We start from the raw sequence: 24,385 nt of genomic DNA on the forward strand, positions 1-24,385 counted from the left end.
GCCAGCCAAGTTCTATATTATTTTAGAGCTATTTTAAAATTACAGTTATCCATGCAACGTTAAAAAAAAAAGGGGGGGTAGAAAGAACTCAAGTCACACTGAGGTGCAGAAATGAAAAATGAAAGTCTCTCCTCCCCCCACACATTACCAGTCCACATCCAGAATCAATCACCATTCATAGTTTCTGGTTTTAATTCATAATCATCGTAATAGTAAATATTATCCTTTCTTGGCATTACTTTTTTTTTTTTTTTTTTTTGAGACGGACTCTCGCTCTGTCGCCCAGGCTGGAGTGCAGTGGCGCAATCTCGGCTCACTACAAGCTCTGCCTCCCAGGTTCACGCCATTCTCCTGCCTCAGCCTCCCAAGTAGCTGGGACTACAGGTGCCCCCCACCACGCCTGGCTAATTTTTTGTATTTTTAGTAGAGACGGGGTTTCACCGTGGTCTCGATCTCCTGACCTCGTGATCCGCCCGCCTTGGCCTCCCAAAGTGCTGGGATTACAAGTGTGAGCCACCGCGCCCGGCGTTGGCATTACTTTTGTATGCTAATTTATCAAGTTTGGGCACTGTATTTTTTACAAATTATTATTATTAAAGAATCCACTTGTACAACAGTAATGAAGCCCAGGCTGAGTTTGGGCATAAGTACACCCCATTCAGGATTTTCTAGTTATAATCCCTGTCTTCTCTCTAGACCTCAACTGAAAACCCAGACTCATGAGGCCTCAATCCCTGATGAGCCTAGGTTTTCAGTTGAGGCCGTCCTGTACTTGGTACATGCCAAAGGCAACCACGCAGGAGGCTTTTTCAGAGAAAACAACTTTGTCTTCCCAGAAGACAAACCCTCCCCTTTGCTTTATGAGGCAGAGAGCAACCCCAAACCACGGACAGGTTGGGGCCTACACAGCCCTCAATTAACTTATCAGCTTTGGACCGTATTTTTCACTTCCTGCCATATAAGATAAACGATTTATTACACTTGTAATATATCCCCTTAATTCTTTCCATAGACCTCCCAGTGATTCTAGTTGGCTCCTATTTTACTTCTAATGGTTGCCTTTTTTTGCCTTTAAATACTATATCATATCATCTATTTCTTTTCTTTTCTTTTTTCTTTCTTTTTTTTTTTTTATTTTTGAGATGGAGTTTCGCTCTTGTCGCTCAGGCTGGAGTGCAGTGGCGCCATCTCAGCACACTGCAATATCTCCCTCCTGGGTTCAAGTGATTCTCCTGCCTCAACCTCCTGAGTACCTGGGATTACAGATGCCCGTCACCATGCCTGGCTAATTTTTTGTATTTTTAATAGAGACGGGATTTCGCCATGTTGGGCAGGCTGGTCTCAAATTCCTGACTTGAGGTGATCCACCCACCTCGGCCTCCCAAAGTGCTGGGATTACAGGCGTGAGCCCCCTCGCCCAGCTAAGTTAATGCATTTATTCTTTTCTTTTCTTGTCTTGTCTTTTCTACACAGGGTCTTATACTGTTACCCAGGCTGGTGTGCAGCAGCATGATTGCAGCTCACTGCAGCCTCGACCACTTGGGCTCAAGCCATCCTCCCATCTCAAACTCTGGAGTAGCTGGGACTACAGGCATGTGCCACCATGCTCAGCTTATTTTTTATCTGTTGTAGAGATGGGGTCTCACTATGTTTCCAGGTTGGTCTCGAATTCTTGGGCTCAAGCAATCTACCTACCTCTGCCTCCTAAAGTGTTGGGATTACAGGCGTGAGCCACTGTACCTGGCCTGTCTTTATTATTTTTGCCTCCTCCACATTTTTGCTAGTTAAAATATTATCTTACTTTGTCAAGACATCATATTTATATGCTGTATTTATACTTCTGTCTAAAGTTACATTTTCTCTTTGCTACTGCAAGCCATGCATGTTTCTGCCTCAGGACCTTTCCATTTGCTCTTCATGGCTTACTCTTGATTCAGATCTCAGCTCAGACGCCACCTTCCTAAGCAAGTTATCTAAAAAGGCAACTCTTCCTCTCCACCCCATTCATTCCCTTACTGTTTAATTTTCTTTATAGCATTTATCAAGATTTAATATTATATATTCATGATACAATTAATTATAATTAAAAAAAATTTGGCCAGGCGTGGTGGCTCATACCTGCAATCCCAGCATTTTGGCAGACCAAGGCGGGCAGATCACTCGAGGCCAGGAATTCGAGACCAGCCCGGCCAACGTGGCGAAACCCCGTCTCTACAAAAAATACAAAAATTACCTGGGTGCGGTGGCTCAGGCCTGTAATCCCAAAACTTTGGGAGGCCAAGGCGGGCAGATCACAAGATCAGGAGTTCGAGACCAGTCTGGCCTACATAGTGAAACCCTGTCTCTACTAAAAATATGAAAAATTAGCCAGGTGTGGTGGTGTGTGCCTGTAATCCCACTTACTCGGGAGGCTGAAGCAGAATCATGTGAACCTGGAAGGCGGAGGTTGCAGTGAGCCGAGATCGTACCATTGCACTCCAGCCAGGGCTACGGTGCTAGACTCCGTCTCAAAAATATATATATATAAAATAAAACAAAGGCTGGGAGCGGTGGCTCATGCCTGTAATCCCAGCACTTTGGGAGCCCGAGGCAGGTGGATCATGAGGTCAGGAGTTTGAGACCAGCCTGGCCAATATAACCTGTCACAAAGGCTGGTGACACTTGTCTCTACTAAAAATACAAAAACTAGCTGGGCATAGTGGCACCCCGTGCCCGTAGTCCCAGCTACTTGGGAGGCCAAGGCAGAAGAATCGCTTGAAACTGGGAGGTAGAGGTTGCAGTGAGCCGAGATCGAGCCACTGCACTCCAGCCTGGGCAACAGAGTGAGACCCTGTCTCAAAAAAAAAAAAAAAAAATTAGCTGGGCATGGTGTCCCTCACCTGTAGTCCCAGCTCCTTGGCAGGCTGAGGCAGGAGAATTGCTTGAACCTGGGAGGCAGAGGTTGCAGTGAACCAAGATCGTGCCACTGCACTCAAGCCTGGGCGACTGGGCCAGGGCAACTGAGAAAGACTCCATCACACACACGAATAAAACCACACCAATAATAATAATAATAAATAAATAAATATATATATATATATATATATTTTTTTTTTTTTTTTGAGACAGAATCTTGCTCTGTCACCCAGGCTGGAGTCTCACTCTGTTGCCCAGGCTGGAGTGCAGTGGCGTGATCTCAGCTCACTGCAAGCTCCATCTCCCCGGTTCATGCTATTCTCCTGCCTCAGCCTCCCAAGTAGCTGGGACTACAGGTGCCCGCCACCACGCCTGGCTAATTTTTTGTATTTTTAGTAGAGACGGGGTTTCATCATGTTAGCCAGGATGGTCTTGATCTCCTGAGCTCGTGATCCACCCACCTCAGCCTCCCAAAGTGCTGGGATTACAGGCGTGAGCTACTGTGCCCAGCCCAATAATAATAATTTTAAAAAATTGGTCTTCATCACACATTCCTGGCACAGCATTCCTAAAACCTATAAAATTTCCTTGGTGGGCCGAATGCAGTGGCTCACGCCTGTAATCCCAGCACTTTAGGAGGCAGAGGCGGGTGGATCACGAGGTCAGGAGATCGAGACCATCCTGGCCAATACTTTGAAACCCCATCTCTACTAAAAATACAAAGAAAAAAAAATTAGCCGGGCATGGTGGTGGGCGCCTGTAGTCCCAGCTACTTGGGAGGCTGAGGCAGGAGAATGGCGTGAACCTGGGAGGCAGAGCTTGTAGTTAGCCGAGATAGCGCCACTGCACTCCAGCCTGGGCAACAGAGCAAGACTCAGTCTCAAAAAAAAAATTTTTCCTTAGTGAAAAGAGGTAAAAAGAGTGTCTTTGGTAATTCATAAGAAGCCCCTTTCAACCACATCTGAATTTAAGCGAATGAAGTGACTTTGGACAGCCCCTAGATAATCCCAGGATGTGGACCGGCTGCCAGGGGAACCAGTTATGTGACTTAAAGGCTGAAACTTTCAGCACGCCCCACCCTATACCCAAAGGAGAGGAGCCAATGATTTAATCAATCATGCTCCATGAAACCCCAAAAGTATTGAATTCTGAAAGCTTCTGAGCCGGTGAACACATTGAGATGCTGGGAAGGTGTTCTGCCTGGAGGGGGCATGGAACACCTTCCCCCCGAGTCTTGCCCTATGCATTTCTTTAGTCAGCTGTTTCTGAGTTGCACCTTTTATAATAAACTGGTAAATGTAAGTACAGTGTTTCCCTGAGTTCTGCAAGCCATTCTAGCAAATTGTCAAACCCATGGATGTCATAGGAAACTGTGATGTGTAGCAAGTTGGTCAGAAGTGTGGGAGGTCTGGACTTGCCATTAGCATCTGAAATCGGGGCAGTTTTGTGAGACTGAACTCTTTAATTTGTGGATTCTGACATTAACTACAGGTGAATAGGCCGGGTGCGGTGGCTCACGCCTGTAATCCCAGAACTTTGGGAGGCCAAGGCAGGTGGATCACGAGGTCAAGAGATCGAGACCATCCTGGCCAACATAGTGAAACCCCGTCTCTACTAAAAATACAAAAATTAGCTGGGCGTGGTGGTGGGCACCTGTAGTCCCAGCTACTTGGGAGGCTGAGGTAGGAGAATCACTTGAACTCGGGAGGTGGAGGTTGCAGTGAGCCGAGATTGCGCTACTGCACTCCGGCCTGGCAACAGAGTGAGACTCCATCTCAAAAAACAACAACAACAAAAACTACGGGTGGATAGAGTCAGAATTGCATTACATTGGAGGACAGCCAGCTGGTCAGAGATTGGTCGGTGTGGGAAAAAACCCACACATTTGATGTCAGGAGTGTTGTGTACATTTAGGGAAATAGTGTTTCCCCAGAATATTTAAATGTTATCATAGTTTCCTCACTAGAAAGTAAGTCCATGAGGGAGGTTTTGCTGTGTTCACTGAGTATTCCCATTCCCAAGAACAGTTCCTAGCATGCAATAGGTGCTGAGCAAACATTTGTTGAATGAATGAATAAATCCTAAAAGAGGAAAACCAAAGAAATATCATAAAAACTGTGAATATGCAAACATTATTATTACAGAACTAGTGTACTGGAACCAATTAAAATATACATATTTAACCCTAGTTTATATTTTTTTGACATCCTGATTCACAAAACCTTAGTTCATGAATAGTTGGGCAATCAAAGGAGAACCTTCCTAATACCAAGATCTAACGTATCCTTTTTTATTTCCATCATTAATCATATTATACTGTACTTTAATTACTCTTTTCTTTCTTTTTTTTTGAGACAGAATTTCACTCTGTCGCCCAGGCTGGAGTGCAGTGCGTGATCTCAGCCCACTGCAACCTCTGCTTCCTGGGTTCAAGCGATTCTCCTGCCTCATCCTCCCGAGTAGCTGGGATTACAGTTGGGTGCCACCACACCTGGCTAATTTTTGTATTTTTAGTAAAGACAGGGTTGGCCAGGCTGGTCTCAAACTCCTGACCTCAGGTGATCTGCCCATCTCAGCCTCCCAAAGTGCTGGGATTACAGGTGTGAGACACCGCACCTAGCCTTTTCTTCTTTTTTCTCCTCCCTGAGACAATGTTGATAGGGTTTGGCTGTGTCCCCACCCAAATCTAATTTTAAATTGTAGTTGCTATAATCCCCATGTGTCGCGGGAGGGAACCAGTAGGAGGTAATTGAATCATGGGTGTGGTTACCCCCATGCTGCTGTTCTCATGACAGTGAGTGAGTTTTCACAAGATCTGATTTTTTTTTTTTTTTTTGAGACAGAGTCTTGCTCTGTTGCCCAGGCTGGAGTGCAGTGGTGCGATCTCAGCTCATTGCAACCTCTGCCTCCTAGGTTCAAGCAATTTTCCTGCCTCAGCCTCCCAAGTAGCTGGGATTACAGGCATACACCACCCTGTCCGGCTAATTTTTTTGTATTTTTAGTAGAGACGAGGTTTCACCATGTTGGTCAGTCTGGTCTCAAACTCCTGACCTCAAATGATCCACTCACCTCAGCCTCCCAAAGTGGTGGGACCATAGGTGTGAGCCACCATGCCCGGCTGATCTGATGGTTTTATAAGGGGCTTTTCCCTCTTTTGCTTGGCACTTCTCCTTCCTGCCATCATGTGAAGAAAGACATGTTTGCTTCCCCTTCTGCCATGATTGTAAGTTTCCTGGGCCTCCCCAGCCATGTGGAATGGCGAGTCAATTAAACTTCTTTCCTCTATCAATTACCCAGTCTTGGGCAGTTCTTTATAGCAGCGTAAGAACAGATTAATACAAGGGTCTGGCTCTGTCACTCAGGCTGGAGGATTGCAGTGGCATGATCTCGGCCCACTGCAGCCTTAACCTCCTGGGCTCAAGGATCCTCCCCCCTCAGCCTCCGAAGTAACTGGAACTACAGACATGTGCCACTGTGCCTATGTTGTCCAGGTTGGTCTCAAACTCCCGGGCTCAAGTGATCCTCCCACCTCAGCCTCCCAAAATGTTGGGATTACGGATGTGAGCCACTGTGCCCGGCCCTATACTTCAACTTCTAGTTGCTACTCCCATGTCATCTTCCTTTTTGGGATTTGTTTAGATTTTTTTTTTTCCAGAAAATCCCCTCAAAAAATTTCTCATGAAGGATTAGGCTTTTTTGAATATCTTTATGTCTGAAAATATCTTTATTTTGTCTTCACATTTGATGGATGCCTTAGTTAAGTATAACATTTTAGGTCTAACACTTTTCTCCTCCATCTTTGAAGATGTTTTTCCAATTCCTTCCAGCACTTGGTGATGAGAAATCTGAAAGCAGTCTGAATTTGGATATTTTGCAAGTGACATGGTTTTTCAACTCCCACCAGTGAAGACTTTTGGATTTCTGAAATCTCACTAGAATGTGTGGATGTTTTTAATTAGTCCTGTTTGATACTTGGTGGGTTATTTTTGCCTGAGTTAGGGGAAATTTTATTTTGTTATTTATTTTCCCACTCTCTTGTCTCTGTTCTCTCCTTCTTTACCTTAAGATATCTTCCCTCCGCTGTCTTTCTGATTTATGTTCTGAGAGACTTCCTCTACTGTGTCCTCCCAATTACTTGGTTCACAGCTAATCCCCTTGATCATTTTCCCAATCCTTTAGAGTATTTTGGCAATCACTCATTCAGTTATCTGATTAATGTCCTTTCACTGAAGACTTTTTGCACTATGCCATGTATCTTAACACTAATACATGGCATAGCGTATTTGCATTCTGCCATAGTATACCATATACACTAATTAGGACAATTTGAAATTCTCTTGTTTTCAGAGGTATTGCTATTTCTGATGGGGGTCTGTTATTCGGTTAGTTCATCTTGGTCCTTTATTTTTGTTTTTGTTTTGTTTTGTGGTTGTTTGTTTTTTTGAGACAGGGTCTCACTTCTGCTGCCCAGGCTGAAGTGCAGTGGTGTGAACACAGCTCACAGCAGCCTGGACTTCCCAGGCTCAGATGATTCTCCCACCTCAGCCTCCGGAGTAGCTGGGACCACAGACATGCGCCACTATACTTGCCTAATTTTTTTTTTTTTTTGTATTTTTAGTAGAGACAAGGTTTCACCCTGTTGGCCAGGCTGGTCTTGAACTCCTGGGCTCAAGAGCTCCACCTGCCTCAGCCTCCCAAAGTGAGCCATCAGGCCTATCCCGTCCTTTTCCTCCATGCTTCTGTGGCCTTTCCTCCTCTTTAGCGAGCTCTGACATTCACTCATAGGTAGGAGCAAAGCCCTCCATTGGTTAGTCTGGGCTGAGGTGGGCGTGTGTGTTTCTGTATCAGTGATCTGTTTTCCGGCAGGCCTCTCCCTGAGGGGAGAGCTGGCAGCTTCCATGTAAGTGGCAGGGCATACTTCACTAAATAAAAGATGTGTGGGTGAGCAGTCTGGGGAACCCCACAATTGCTAAATTCAGGAGGGTTGTATTTCCAATGGAACAGGTTTTGTGTGTTTCTTTCCTAGGCAGAGCTGCCTGTCCTGCTCCCCACCCACGTCTGCTATGGAGTTCTAAAGGCAGCGCAAGCTCTGCTCTCCTTCACCTGGGCATGAAGCACTTCAGTGGGTGCCCTCCTTGGGCTGCCTGTCCACTTGCTTTAGAAAACTGTTCATGCACTTTATCCTGAGGTCAAAACACTCAAAACAGTGCCTAGTGCTTTGCAATGTGCTCAACAAATACTCGTTGAATGAATCATGCTGGAAGAGGAGAAGAGGAGGTAGCTGATAGTCCCTGTAATTCCAAGCATGTTTCCTTAATGAATTACCCTAAAGATGGCTTCCTGGCACAGCCCTGCTCTTTTTGTTGACCGTGGGTTTGCCAGTTGCCAGGATTTCCTTCATTACATACCATGTGTTGGGCTAAGTGCAACTTCCTCTTCTTTTTCTCCATGGATAGGATTCCACCTGCTGGCTCTTTCCTATAATTCCATAATTCATTGAGACCTTGAGAAGGAAAGAAGATGGAGGTGTGTGTTTAGTCTGCCAACTTTTTCTTTTTCTTTTTGAGATGGAGTCTCGCTCTGTCTCCAGGCTGGAGTGCAGTGGCGTGATCTCGGCTCACTGCAACCTCTGCCTCCTGGGTTCAAGCAATTCTCCTGCCTCAGCCTCCAGTATAGCTGGGGTTGCAGGAACACACCACTGCTCCCAGCTAATTTTTGCATTTTTAGTAGAGACAGAGTTTCGCCATGCTGGCCAGGCTGGTCTTGAAGTCCTGACCTCTGGTGATCTACCTGCCTCGGCCTCCCAAAGTGCTGAGATTGCAGGTGTGAGCCACCACGCGTGGCCTAGTCTGCCATCGTGAATCAGAAATATATGTGAAAATGTAGCTACCAAAAAAATGAATTTTTTTTTTTTTTTTTTTTTGAGACGAAGTTTCGCTCTTGTTGCCCAGGCTAGAGTGCAATGGTGTGATCTCGGCTCACTGCAACCTCCGCCTCCCGGGTTCCAGTGATTCTCCTGCCTTAGCCTCCCGAGTAGCTGGGATTACAGGCACACACCACCACACCTGGCTAATTTTGCATTTTTAGCAGAGACAGGGTTTCTCCATGTTGGTTAGGCTGGTCTCGAACTCCTGACCTCAGGTGATCCGCCAGCTTGGTCTCCCAAAGTGCTGGGATTACAGGCATGAGCCACCGCGCCCAGCCCCCAAAACATGTATTTTAAAACATCTGTTGGCTGGGTGCAGTGGCTCACACCTGTAATCCCAGCACTTCAGGAGCCTGAGGCGGGCGGATCACCTGAGATCAGGAGTTCGAGACCAGTCTGGCCAACATGTTGAAACCCTGTCACTGCTAAAAATACAAAAATTAGCCGGGCGTGGCTAATTTTTAGCATGGTGGCGGAGGCCTCTACTCCCAGCTACTCGAGAGGCTGAGGCATGAGAATCACTTGAATATGGGAAGCGGGGGTTGCAGTGAGCCAAGATCGCGCCACTGCACTCCAACCTGGGAGACAGAGAAAGACTCTGTCTCAAGAACAAAAACAAAAACATCTCTTGAACCTTCAAAATATTTTTTTATTATCTGTTAATATTTTATATAGGAATTAGAAAAATAATGACATAAGTTAATCGAATACTTGCTCAGGCAATTCGTGGGAAATGAGTTAAAGATTTGTTTGCCTGTGTTTTAAATAGAATCACAAATTTTCTCTTTTTTTCAAGGACAAGGTCTCACTCTGTTGCCGAGGCTGGAATGCAGTGGCACAATCATAGCTTACTGCAGCCTTACACTCCTAGGCTCAAGTGATCCTCCAGACTCAGTCTCCTGAGTAGGTGAGACTACAGGCATGTGCCACCATGCCTGGCTGTCTGGCTTATTTATGTATTTTTGTATTTATTTGTTTATTTATTAGAGACAGGGTCTTGCCATGTTGCCCAGGCAGGTCTTGAACTCCTGGCCTTACGTGATCCTCCCACCTCGGCCTCCCAAAGTGCTAAGATTACAGGTGTACACCACCATGCCTGCCCTAGAATCACAGTTTTGTTTTTTTTTTCTTTTTTTTTTTTTGAGACAGAGTCTTGCTCTGTCACCCAGGCTGGAGTGCAGTGGTGGCAACCATGGCTCACTGCAGCCTCCGCCTCCCAGGTTCCAGCGATTCTCCTGCCTCAGCCTCCCAAGTAGCTGGGATTACAGGCGTGTGCCACCATGCCCAGCTAATTCTTGTATTTTTAGTGAAGACAGAGTTTCACCATGTTGGCCAGGCTGGTCTCAAAATCCTGACCTCACGTGATCCGCCTGCCTTGGCCTTCCAAAGTGCTGGGATTATAGGCGTGAGCCACCATGCCCGGCCTTTATTTTATTTTATTTTTATTTTTTTTGAGACGGAGTCTTTGTCACCCGGGCTGGAGTGCAGTGGTGTGATCTCGGCTCACTGCAACTGGCACCGATTCTTCTGCCTCAGCCTCCTGAGTAGCTGGGATGACAGGTGCGCACCATACCGTGCTAATTTTCTTACTTTTTTTTTTCTTTTTTTGGAGGAAGTCTTGCTCTGTAGCCCAGGCTGGAGTGCAATGGCGCAATCTCGTCTCACTGCAACCTCCACTTCCTGGGTTCAAGTGAGTCTCCTGCCTCAGCCTCACGAGTAGCTGGGATTATAGGCACGCACCACTACACCTGGCTAATTTTTTTTTGAATTTCTAGTACAGACGGGGTTTCACCATGTTGGCCAGGTTGGTCTCAAACTTCTGGCCCCAGTGATCCACCTGCCTTGGCCTCCCAAAGTGCTGGGATTACAGGCATGAGCCACTGCATCTGCCCTAAATTTAGCTTTTAAAGGAAAAGACAGTATAGAGAATATTAAATGCAAAAAGAAGTTATAGCATAGCATTATACACACATCACACCCATGTAAAAAATGTATATGTGGATTTATACACACACATACATACAGATATGTATATATGTGCACACATAGATCTATAGATATATATACACTTATCTATATATGTGTGTATGTATATATATTAATGTATATACAGAAACACATAAACATAGAGAAAAAATTAGAAATCACATCAAACTCTTGACAAGGTATTTTAGGTTTAGGATTACTATAATGGTGACTGAAAAGCATTAGCATTATGACATTTATTCCAATTAGAAGAGACTAATTATATATAATTACATATATATTTGAAAAAAATACATTCCAGTTTCATTTCTGACATGCAAAGAGCTTAGAATTTGTCACTCATCTCCTTTCAGTAAGAAAGCTGAAAAACTGAAAATCAATGACTTTAATAATTTTTCTTGGACCCACGAGAGAGTTGAGGTTGCAGGGCAAAGCATCACCTCAAAATCTGGAGAGACAGGAGAATAAAGAGAATCACAGATGAGGTCAGTTTACCTGGAGCAGTCATACGCTGGCAGGAATACTTACATGGTAACTGATGAATGGCTAAAGGCTGGGTGTGGACCAGCATAAGAGTGGGAAACTCCTGCAGTGGCTCATGCCTGTAATCCCAGCACTTTCGGAGGCCGAGGTAGGCAGATCACTTGAGGTCAGGAGTTTGAGACCAGCCTGGCCAACATGGTAAAACCCCATCTCTACTGAAAAATTTTTTAAAAATTAGCCGTGCATGGTGGTGGGTGCCTGTAATCCCAGCTACTCTGGAGGCTGAGGCAGGAGAATCGCTTGAACCTAGGAGGCAGAGGTTGCAGTGAGTCGAGATCACGCCACTGTACTCCAGCCTGGGCAACAGAGTGAGACTCCATCTCAAAAAAAAAAAAAAAGAGTGAGAAACTCCTGTAGGTTGGAGTCTTAGTGGGTTTTACTTCTAGGAATCCAACCAGATTCTTACTATAAAGAGTCAGGAAGGAACACTTGTTTCTGGTAGTGTAAGAGGAAAATTAACCATTCGAAAATATGTCACAGTATTCTTCATATCACAGGCCCAGTCAGCAGGGCAAAAACGTTATCAGAGCCTTATCTGACCTGGGGAGGTTACCCAAATTCAGCCCCACTAGCCTTTCTGTCTCACCTAAGGAGGAAAAAAGTCACAGTCCAGAGATACAAGCCTGAGCTTTATTTATTTTTTTTAATTATTATTATTATTATTATTATTTTTGAGACAGAGTCTCACTCTGTTGCCAGGCTGGAGTGCAGTGGCTTGATCTCGGCTCATTGCAACCTCTGCCTGCCGGGTTCAAGCGATTCTCCTCCCTCAGCCCCCCTAGAAGCTGAGACTATAGGCGCCTGCCACTATGTCCAGCTAATTTTTGTATTTTTAGTAGAGACGGGGTTTCACCATGTTGGCCAGGATGGTCTCGATCTCTTGACCTTGTGATCTGCCCGCTTTGGCCTCCCAAAGTGCTGGAATTACAGGCATGAGCCACTGCTCCCGGCCATGCCTGAGCATTAATAATATAATTATAGAATGATTTGTATTTCCCTTGTGTACCTTACCACCACATCAACATGGCTCCAGTATAACAATGAATTACAGCTGAAGGAGCTGTGATTGCCGTATAATAACAATGGATTACAGCTGAAGGAGCTGCAAGGTAACGATTCCATTTAAGGAGTTTTTAGAGAAACACAAAGACAACAGGGGAGACAAAAACTAGGACACTAGAATAAATTAAAACCTCCAACACCTATAGCAACAAATTTAAACGCAGTCCAACTCCTAGCCAGATTAACACAAAACCTCACACTATCTGCCTACTTATCTCAGTTCCTCTTACCTGATAAATAATGCCCATATTTCTACACAAAAATCACATGGCATACTATGTTTTAAGCAAGAAAAAAAACAAAGCAAGCATCAGACCAGACTCAACTAGGTGTCACAGATTTTGGAACTGAGAATAACTATGATTAATATGTTAAGGGCTGTCATGGAAAAAGTAGATTACATGCAAGAACAGATGCATAATGTATGCAGAGAGATGGAAACTCTTAAGAAACAATAAAGGGAAATGCTAGAAATTTTAAAAATATCACCATAACAGAAATGAGGAATGTCAGTGGACTGGACACAATCAGTGAGCCTGCAGATGTGTTAACTGAAACTTCCAAATTGAAATACAAAGAGAAAAAATAATGAAAAAATAAAACAAGAAAACCCGAATGGAATGTCCAAGAACTGTGGGACAGTATGAAAAAGTGTAACATACATGTTTTGGAAAACCAGAAGAATAGAGAACAGAAGAAATATTTGAATAATGACTACAAATTTTCCCAAAATTAATGACAGACATCAAATCACATCCAGTGTCTTAGTCATTTTTGTGCGGCTATAAAAGAATATCTGAGATTGTTTAATTTATAATGGATATAAATTAATTTCTCACAGTTTTAGAGGCTAGGACATTCAAGAACAAAGAGCTGGCAACTGGCAAGGGCCTTCTTGTTATGTTATCCCATGGCAGAAGGTGGGAGGGCAAGAGAGGATGAGAGACAGAGAGAATGCAAGAGAAACCCAGACTCCCCTTTTTATAAGGAATTCACTCTGGTGGTAACAAACCCACTCCCCAGATAATGGCCCTGACCTCGTGACCTAACCACCTCTTAAAAGTTAAAGTCCAACCTCCCAACACTGCCACATTGGGGATCAAGTTTCCAATACATGAATTTTGGGGGACCCATTCAAACCATTGTATCCAGAATCCTCAGAGAGCACTAAGCAGGATAAATATTATAAAAACTATATTTTAGCATATCATATTCAAATTGCAGGAAATCAAAGATAAAATCTTTTTTTTTTTTTTTTTTTTGAGATGGAGTCTCGCTCTGTCACCCAGGCTGGAGTGCAGTGGCAAGATCTCAGCTCACTGCAAGCTCCGCCTCCTGGGTTCACGCCATTCTCCTGCCTCAGCCTCCCGAGTAGCTGGGACTACAGGCTCCCGCCACCACGCCCGGCTACTTTTTTTGTATTTTTAGTAGAGACAGGGTTTCACTGTGTTAGCCAGGATGGTCTCGATCTCCTGACCTTGTGATCCGCCCGCCTTGGCCTCCCAAAGTGCTGGGATTACAGGTGTGAGCCACAGCGCCCGGCCCAAAGATAAAATCTTGAAAGAAGCCAGGAAAAAACACCTTACCCATAGAGGAACAAGCATAAGAATTATATTGGTCTTGTCATCAGAAACCATGAAAATATAGAGAGTGGAGTGAAATATTTAAAGTGTTGAAAGAAAAAACTCACCAACTTAGAATTCTCTACATCCAGTGAAATTATCTTGCAAAAGTGAAGGAGAAAGAGACTTTTTCAAAAAACAAAAACTGAGGGAATTTATTGCCAGCAGACCTGCCTTGCAAAAGGTGTTAAAAGAAGTTCCTCAATGAAAAGGAAAATGATATAGGTCAGAAACTCTCATGCACATCAAGAAAGGACGAGAATCAGAGAAGGAATAAAAATAACCTTTTACTTTTCTTATTAACTGATCTAATAGATGACCATTCAAAATAATAATAGCAAGAAGGAATTGCATGATTATAGCATGGAAATGTGAAATCAATGAAAGCCATGTTTCTTTGCTTTAGAAAGCAGTAGAGAGGAGTTGCAAATACTGTTTTATTGTTTGTTTGTTTTTAGTTTTTGTTTTTTAGACAGAGTCTCACTCTGTCGTCTAGGCTGGAGTACAACGGTGCAATCCCAACTTGGGATGCCTCTGGAGTAGCAGGGATTACAGGTGCCTGGCACTGTGCCCAGCTAATTTTTGTATTTTAGTAGAGATGAGGTTTCACTATGTCAGCCAGGCTGGTCTTGAACTCCTGACCTCACGTGATCCACTCATCTTGACCTCCCAAAGTGCTGGGACTATAAGCATGAGCCACCGCGCCTGGCCAGCAAATACTGTTATAAAGTGTCTGTACTATCCATGAAGGACCAGTACTACTCATGAAGCAGTATGGTGTTATTTGAAAGTGGACTTGATTATGAATGTATACTGCAATTTTTTTTTTCTGAGATGGAGTCTTGCTCTGTTGCCCAGGCTGGAGTACATTGGCACAATCTCGACTCATTGCAACCTCCGCCTTCCAGGTTCAGGCAATTCTCCTGCCTCAGCCTCTCAAGTAGCTGGGATTACAGGCACCCGCCACTACGCCCGGCTAATTTTTATATTTTTAGTAGAGACGGGGTTTCACCATATTGGCCAGGCTGGTCTCAAATTCCTGACCTCAGGTGATCCATCTGCTTTGGCCTCCCAAAGTGGTGGGATTACAGGCGTGAGCCACTGTGCCTGGCCAGCAATTTTTTTTTTTGAGACAGAGTCTCGCTCTGTCGCCCAGGCTGGAGTGCAGTGGCGCTATGTCGGCTCACTGCAAGCTCTGCCTCCCGGGTTCACGCCATTCTCCTGCCTCAGCCTACCAAGTAGCTGGGACTACAGACACCTGCCACCACGCCTGGCTAATTTTTTGTATTTTTAGTAGAGACGAGGTTTCACCACGTTAGCCAGGATGGTCTTGATCTCCTGACCTTGTGATCCACCCGCCTTGGCCTCCCAAAGTGCTGGGATTACAGGCGTGAGCCACCACGCCCAGCCAGCAATTTTTTAAAGTAGTGAAAAATTCACATGCTAAGAGAGGAGAGAAAATGAGTTATTGCTCCAAGCATAGATGACAACTCCTGGAAGACCGGGCCCAAGTTCTGGAGGGAAGATGATCCTACTTGGCATCACTTCGTCTTCCTACCTCTGTGAACAGCCAATCCCACCCAGATGGGACCACGTACAGGCTTCTTCCTTAGCCTGCAACAGTGGGAACTGATGGTGCTGTGATGGGTCCACAAGGAGACATGTGCAATGGCGTTGATGACAATGTTGTTTAGGGTGATGAGGAGTTAGAGGCAATCTGATGTCCATCCCTGGAGCTCCGTGTAGTCCACATGTGATGGGTGCACTCCATGGAGTACTCTGCAACAGTTAGCATTGAGGGATTCTCTGGAGAAAGCTGAGGTCCGGAGGAGGGATGTGGATCTCTGAAGGTCTCTGAGCAACAGTCAGTGGTAGGGCCAGGACTTCAGCCTGTGCATTTTGACTCCTGGTTTGATGTCCTTTCCTCTTTACCACAGCAGCCTCTAGTGCTTTATTTAATTTTGGATTTTCACTGTTTGGAGTTATCCATATCATGACTTCCTCCTAACTAATGTGCAAGGGCCCCAAGAAACCAGGATGGCACAGGAAAGAAACAGACTTTAGCTCCACTTTATTAGACAGATATTATTATTAGAAAAAAGGATCAACTAAGACTCTATCATCTTTCCAAAGGGATAAGCTAATGGAAGGTGGCTAACTCGTTAAGTGGAATGACTCTGTGTCAACTTGACGAGCAAGTTTTTTGGTAGTGAAACATTTCTGTCTAGGCCAAAACAGGTAGTAAGATCTTCTATGTTGCAAATTAATTTTGTAAACAGGAAGAGAGAAATGTAGAAAACAGGATGAATGTGGCTAGTAAAGAACAGACGTGGGTGCTGGGCTAAGGAGAGTTATGTTCCGCATTTGGAGCTCTCAGAGGGTGCAGGTAGAGTTGAACTGAGCTGAAACAAAAGCGCTCCCAAGTGCACCTAAGTGTTTTTGTTGTTGTTTGTTTTGAGACAGAGTCTTGCTCTGTCACCTAGGCTGGAGTGCAGTGGTGAGATCTTGGCTCACTGCAACCTCTGCCTCCCGGGTTCAAGCAATTCTCGTGCCTCAGCCTCGTAAGTAGCTGGGATTATAGGCGCCCGCCACCACGCCCGGCTAATTTTTGTATTTTTAGTAGAGACAGGGTTTCACCATGTTGGCCAGACTGGTCTTCAACTCCTGACCTCAAGTGATCTGCCTGCCTAGGCCTCCCAAAGTGCTGGGATTACACATGTGAGCCACTGCGCCTGGCAGTGCCTATTTTCATCCTGTAAAGTTATGGTTGTGAATTCTTGTGCTTAACGCTGAGCCCTCCCTGTCATGAAAATCCATTTGCAGATTGTTACTGTGGACACTATAGCAATCTATGGACACCATAGGAACTTAGTTTACAAACAAAATCTCAATAAAAAATATCTCCTACAGCCTTTAAAACACAACCCTCAGCCGGGCGTGGTGGCTTACGCCTGTAATCCCAGCACTTTGGGAGGCTGAGGCAGGTGGATCACGAGGTCAAGAGATCGAGACCATCCCGGCCAACATGGTGAAATCCTGTCTCTACTAAAAATACAAAAATTAGGTGGGCGTGGTGGCATGTGCCTGTGGTCTCAGCTACTCGGGAGGCTGAGGCAGGAGAATCGCTTGAATCCGGGAGGGGGAGGTTGCAGTGAGCCAAAATCACGCCACTGCACTCCAGCCTGGTGACAGAGCAAGACTCTGTCTCAAAAAAACAAAACAAAACAAAAACCCAACCCTCAAGAAAGTAAAGATAGGCCAGGCTCAGTGGCTCAGGCCTGTAATCCCAGCACTCTAGGAGGCTGAGGCAGACAGATGGCTTGAGCTCAGGAGTTCAAGACCAGCCTGGGCAACATGGTGAAACCCCATCTCTACCAAAAATACAAAAATTAGCCTGTAGTGGTGTGTGCCTGTAGTCCCAGCTACTTTTGAGCCTGGGAGGTTGAGGCCTCAGTGATCCGTGATCGTGTTACTACAGTCCAGCCTGAGCAACAGTGAGATCTTGTCTCAAAAAAAAAAAAAGAAAGTAGCCCATGGAATGGGAGAAAATATTTTCCAATCATATACCTGATAAAGGATTTGTACCTAGAACATACAAAGAACTCTAGATCTCAACAACATAAAGAAAAATAACACCCCACAAATGGGCAAAAGATCTCAATAGACATTTCTCCAAAGAATAGACAAATGGCCAATAAGCATACGCAAAATATTCCACATAGTCATCAGGGAAATGCAAATCAAAACCATAGTGAGAAACCACTTGATTTTCATTTGTTTAAATTTATTTTTATTTTTGTTTTTGAGATGGAGTCTTGCTGTCTCGCCCAGGCTGGAGTGCAGTGACGCAATCTTGACTCACTGCAACCTCTGCCTCCTGGATTCAACAGTTCTACTGTCTCAGCCTCCCAAGTAGCTGGGACTACACGTGCCTGCCACTATGTCTGGCTGAGTTTTGTATTTTTAGTAGAGATGGGGTTTCACCATGTTGGCCAGGCTGGTCTTGAACTCCTGACCTCAAGTGATCTGCCCGACTTGACCTCCTAAAGTGCTGGGATTACAGGCGTGAGCCACCATGCCCAGCTGAGAAATCTCTTTATACCCAAAAGGATGGCTACAATCACAAAGACAGATAACAACAAGTGTTGACGAGGATGTGGAGAAAGTGGAACTGTCACACACTCCTAATGGGAATGTAACATGGTGCAGCTACTTAGGAAAATCTCTGACAGTTCTTCAAAGATTAAACACAGTTATCGTATGACACAGAAATTCCACTCCTAGCTTGATACTCAAGAGAAATGGAGACATATGACCGTACAAAAACTCATACCAAAATGTTTATAACAGCATTATTCATAAAAGCTAGAAGGTGGAAACGACCCAAACGTCTATCAATTGATGAACATAAATAAAATGTGGTATATTCATAGATGGAGTATTATTTGCCTAAAAAAGGAACAAAGTACTTTTACATCACAAACTGGATAAACCAGGCCGGGTGCGGTGGCTCACACCTGTAATCCCAGCACTTTGGGAGGCCGAGGCGGGTGGATCATGAGGTCAGGAGATCGAGACCATCCTGGCTAACACAGTGAAACCCCGTCTCTACTAAAAATACAAAAAAAAATTAGCCGGGCGTGTTGGCAGGCGCCTGTAGTCCCAGCTACTCAGGAGGCTGAGGCAGGAGAATGGCGTGAACCCAGGAGGTGGGGCTTGCAGTGAGCCGAGATTGCACCACTGCACTCCAGCCTGGGCAATAGAGCAAGACTCCATCTCAAAAAAAAAAAAAAAAAAAAAAAGACAAACTGGATAAACCTTGAAAACATTATGCTAAGTGAAAGTCAGTACCGCATATTGTATAATTTCATTTATATCAAATGACTAGAACAGACCAATCAACAGAGATTGAAAGTAGCAGTTGCCAGGGGCTGGGGCTGAGGTGATAATAGGAAGTCAATGCTAATACGTTTGAAGTTTCTTTTCGAGATGATAAAAAAAATGGGCTGTGTGCAGTGGCTCACGCCTGTAATCCCAGCACTTTGGGACATAGAGGCAGGTGGATCACGAGGTCAGGAGTTCAAGAACAGCCTGGCCAATATGGTGAAACCCCGTCTCTACTAAAAATACAAAAATTAGCTGGGCATGGTGGCACGCACCTGTAGTCCCAGTTACTTGGGAGGCTAAGGCAGGAGAGCCACTTGAACCTGGGAGGCAGAGGTTGTGGTGAGCTGAGATCGCGCCACTCCAGCCTGAGCAACAGAGCCAGACTCCGTCTCAAAAAAAAAGTAAAAATGATTGTGATAATGGTTGCACAATTCCAAATATACTAAAATCCTTTGTACACTTAAATGAGTGCATTTGTAAATTATACCTCAATAAAGCTATCATTAATAAAAGCCAAAACAAAACCTCAGCCCTGCCTAATCACCTTGCCATCCTGTACAACCTAAGTTCTTAGCTTCATGTGCTGTTTTCACAATTTTTTTTCACTTCTGACTCTATCCTTATTCTCACCTCCCAAACTTCAATTTATATCCCATGAACATGGAATTTAAAATCTAAATAGAAGGCTGGGCACGGTGGCTTACGCCTGTAATCCTAGCTACTTGGAAGGCTGCGGCACGAGAATCGCTTGAACCTGGGAGGCAGAGGTTGCTGTGAGCCGAGATCACACCACTGCACTCCCGCCTGGGCAACAGAGCTAGACCCTGTCTCAAAAATAAATAAATAAATAATAAAATAAAATCTAAATAGAGGCTGCACTGAGGATTAGCTTTTCATTATTTATAGGTGAAAGAAAATTGTATTGGAATTGCTTGGAAAATTTCAAACACTCTGATAATATTTTAGAACCTAATAACAACCATGTTTGTTATGTGCTCCCATAGCAAAAGTATTTACTTCCAATCAGTATAAAACTTAACAATCCAGTAAATATTTCAAAATCATATTTAACTAGCTGTGCTTCCAACCTTCATATTCCCAATTTAAAAAATCAAACCTTAATACTCAAATTTACCATTATACTGGTGACATGCAACAAAGAACAAGTGATCTTTCTGAAGACTCAACGTCCAGTGTGGTAGCTGTTGGCCACAAGTGGCTATTGAGCACTAAAAATACAGCTAGTCCAAATTGATAAATATTTTAAGTGTAAAATACACACTGGCTTTTTAAGACTTAGAACAAAAAAGAGAATATAAAATATTGAGTTTTTTATATTATAAATTGAAACGATATTTTGGATATGTTGCTTTATAGAAACTACATCATTAATTGTACTTGTTTCTTTTCATTTTCTTAATAAGGCTACCAGAAAATTTCAATTACATACGTGGCTCACATTATATTTGTATTGGACAAGGCTGCTCTAAAGATCCACGTAGGGCTTTCGAGGGGACTGTAAATATGCATTAGGAGACAGGGGCTTTGAATAATTTCTCCCATCATAGTTTCCTGTTGTCATCTCTTTTTACATACTGGGTACTTTCCAGGAGTCTAGCACAGCTGGATAAGCCGTAACAGAAAATCAACACAGTATACCCGAAGGACAACACAATAATATGGGCTCTCTGGCCATTCCTGATGTTTGCAGCTGCTGCTTTCATAAGATGCTACAGCCAAGGAGTTTTTAAATTACAACAATTATGACTTTTTTGGGGGGTGGAAGGTAAATTTTCTGTATGGAGTAACAAGGCCACAGTGCCTTAAGAATGGTTTGATGGAACCTTTGGACAAGGGTAGCAAAGAAAGAAAAGGCGGGGAGCAGTGACCCACGCCTGTAATCCCAGCACTTTGGGAGGCTGAGAGGGTGGATCACTTGAGCTCAGGAGTTTGAGACCCACCTGGCCAACATGGCGAAACTTCTTCTCTACCAAAAATACAAAAACACTAGTCAGGTATGGTGACACGTGCTTGTGGTCCCAGCTACTCGGAAGGCTGAGGTGGGAGGATGGTTTGAACCCAGGAGGCAGGGGCTGCAGTGAGCTGAGATCCCGCCACCGCACTCCAGCCTGTGTGACAGAGTGAGACTCTGTCTCAAACAAACAAACAAGTAAAAAAGAATTATTAGTGATCCTGGAGGAAGCCAAAAAATAAGAAGCATGGAAGCGAGTTTAAGGAAGGCTCTTAGCGATCTCAAGCGTGAAATCTTAGATCATCAATATGAGCCTTGGATCTAATTACAATGTAATCCCTTTTGCACATATATTCATTGTTTGCCTGTAATCATCAGCATCACCAGGTGTTGATAGATGCAGGAGGAAGATACGGGGGAGGATCCCAGGAGAATCCTGGACCAGCCTGAGCACTGGGAGAACAGGATGGAGCCACGGAAGTTCACGCTGCTTGTAGGGGGAAGGAGCCTGCGTTTTTCAGTTCCTGTGTATGGCCTGGAATCAATCTGTGAGGTGGGGCCTGTTAGCAGAAACCCCTCTCGCTTTGCTGAGAGTTTTTTTTCTTTTGCCCATTTTGACCAATAAATTCCATTCCCCTCACCCTTCGATGTGTCTGCGTGCGTAACTTTTCCTGGTCATGACATAAGAACCTGGATTTAGCTGAACTAAGGAGCAGAAATTCTGCAACATTTGCAACTGTATTACTTTTTTTTTTTTCAGATGGAGTTTCCCTCTGTTGCCTAGGCTGGAGTTCAATGGTGTGATCTTGGCTCACTGCAACCTCTGCCTCCTGGGTTCAAGCAATTCTGCCTCAGCCTCCCAAGTAGCTGGGATTACAGGCATTTGCCACCATGCCTGGCTGATTTTTGTATTTTTAGTAGAGATGGTGTTTCACCATGTTGGCCAGGCTGGTCTTGAACTCCTGACCTCAGGTGATCCGCCTGCCTTGGCCTCCTAAAATGCCAGGATTACAGGCATGGGCTGCAGCCTGCAACAGTATCACATCTGATCGATATAGACTTTCCTTTGCATCTCAGGTGATTGATTTATTAACTGGGTCAGTGCTGTACACCACAGAGCCACTAGCCACACATTTGGCTATGGAGCAGTTGAAACTGTGACTGAGGAGCTTAAGTCAAGTTTAAGTAGCTACATGGCTAGTGGCTGCTGTGTTGGCCGGTACAGGTCTGGAGCCTGGCTGCTTCGTGTGTAACAGCAGCACATGTAGGGAGTTGGTTAGAAATGCAGTATTTCATATTCTACCTGGACTTCCTGAAATACATCCTGCAGTTTAAGAAGATCACCAGGTGACTCTTAAGTACATTAAAGGTTGGAAAGCACTTTAGGACCTAGAGTAGGGGGTCTTATTGAATACATTGAAGCCCCTAAAATTGTATTAAAAGTTCGTATGAATTTGTCACACACACACACACATATGGATACACTTCCCCGCATTCCTTCTCCTGGAAGCAATGTCTATACTTCTCCCTCAGATTTTCCAAGGTATTCATGATCCAAAACTAAGTTCTACCCTACACTAAGTGGAAAAGCAGATTTCATTGAACAAAGAAAGCCTTAAAAAGTTATCCTTTGCTGAGCAAGTAAATGCTCTTGAATTTACAAAGATGAGAAGCTGGCCATACTCAGCTTTGTCATTCTTCCAGTGTGGTTTCATTTCTTCATATGTCTGAAATAAAAAACTACATGTACACTCCAGGTCTGCTTTGGTTTCAAAAAGGCACATGCACATCAATGCACATTGGTAGCTATAAAACATTTATATGTATTCTATTTTGTATTATACACACACATCCTTATTTTTTTAAGTGCAAATTGACCACAAAATGCATTCCAGTGCAAATACCAGTCGATGTTAATTCATACAGCCTGGAGCAACTGGTGAAGTTTTAAGTACTGAGGTACTATTGCAGCTGTTACCAATTTTTTGGTTGATTCAGGAATCAACCAGAAATTTTTAAAACTGGTATAATGGCTGTCTACTTATACCTACAACATGAAATCATGAAGATTCAGGAAGCAATCAGGATTTTTTTTGTTAGTATAATAGCAGTCTGGTTATTATCTACAACATGAAACCATGAATAAAAATATTGGAAAGAACAATCTTGATTATTTAGCTTCCTTTCCTGTTACAGAATAGTGTTGGTTTTACATTACAATAAAAATAATGATCCTTTATTATTTCTCTTAGGCAAAAATTTAGGAAGCAATGATACTTTTATGTTGAGGATGAGGTTGCTTTCAGGCTTTGTAAATTTGTCTAAGAGAAACTTCCTCCCTTTCTGAACAACAAAAAATGTTCTGAATTCTATGCTAAAGCAATAATTTATTTCAGGTTGACTAAGTCCCTAGAGTTAGGTGGTGTGCCCCGAGTCTCAAAACAGCTTGAAGAATCCGCCTTGAATCATTATTTATCCACTGGTGTTTATGAAGAAACATGTACAAACCGGCACTAGCTAACACAGCCAGGAAAATTAACGATAGAGCCGTATTTCCCAGATGAGAAAACACAAGTTTAGCTTCACTTTTGTTTTGGAATGCAAATTTATACTGGTTGAGCATCCCAAATCTGAAAATCCAAAATCCAAAACTTGCTTATTGGAGCATTTTGGATTTTTGGATTCCAACCAGTAAGTTGAAGTACAAATCTAAAAAAAAAATTGAAAATCAAAACACTTCTAGTCCCAGGCATTTTGTGTAAGGGATACTCAGCCTGTAAATGCAGAACTGCTGAATGCAATTGCAACAGAAAGACTTAGATCCCTTCATAAATAATTTTCTGTCAGATGAAGGACAACTCCAGCTATTACTGGAAGGTACAGGCAGGACTACTATACATTTAATACATGTTTGGCTTTTGTAAGACAAAATATATATATTTATATACATATTTGAGACAGGGTCTCACTATGTTGCCCAGGCTGGTCTCAAGCTCCTGGGCTCAGGCAATCCTCCCACCTTGGTCTCCCAAAGTGTACAGGTGTGAGCCACCGTGCCTGACCTAGGACAAAATATTCTTTCAAAACTAGCTAGTTAAAAGGATAATTTACTGGGCTGGGCATGGTGGCTCACGTCTGTAATCCCAGCACTTTGGGAGGTAGCAGTGGGCAGATCACTTTAGGCCAGGAGTTTGAGACCAGCCTAGCTAACATGGCGAAACTCCGCATCTACTAAAAATACAAAATTAGCCAGGCCTGGCAGCGGTGCCTGTAATCCCAGCTACTTAGGAGGCTGAGGCACGAGAGTCACTTGAACCCGGTAGTGGGAGGTTGCAGAGAGCCAGGATCACGCCACTGCACTCCAGCCTGGGTGACAGAGCAACACTGTCTCAAAAAAAAAAAAAAAAAAAAAAAAATATATATATATATATATATATATATATATATATATATATATATAATTTACCATGCTATTTCCAATCTTTTTTAAGC

General features: G+C 43.8%; 1 protein-coding gene across 7 annotated transcripts in view; it reads right to left on the reverse strand.

Moving 5' to 3' along the window:
• PUS7 (pseudouridine synthase 7) overlaps nt 1-24,385 on the reverse strand; it is a 113,136-nt gene that overhangs the window by 22,565 nt on the left and 66,186 nt on the right. For 5 of the 7 annotated variants that reach the window (XM_063641583.1, XM_063641581.1, XM_063641584.1 and 2 more), the window contains exon 16: nt 8,304-8,398. In XM_063641583.1, the coding sequence (XP_063497653.1) occupies nt 8,304-8,398 (95 nt within the window). Of the gene's footprint in view, nt 1-2,118; nt 2,212-6,599; nt 6,828-8,303; nt 8,399-24,385 lie in introns of those variants that run through there. The other 2 variants (XM_063641582.1, XM_063641587.1) reach the window with 2 other exon arrangements.

Source organism: Symphalangus syndactylus, chromosome 6, assembly GCF_028878055.3.
Source record: "Symphalangus syndactylus isolate Jambi chromosome 6, NHGRI_mSymSyn1-v2.1_pri, whole genome shotgun sequence".
NCBI lineage: Eukaryota > Metazoa > Chordata > Mammalia > Primates > Hylobatidae > Symphalangus > Symphalangus syndactylus.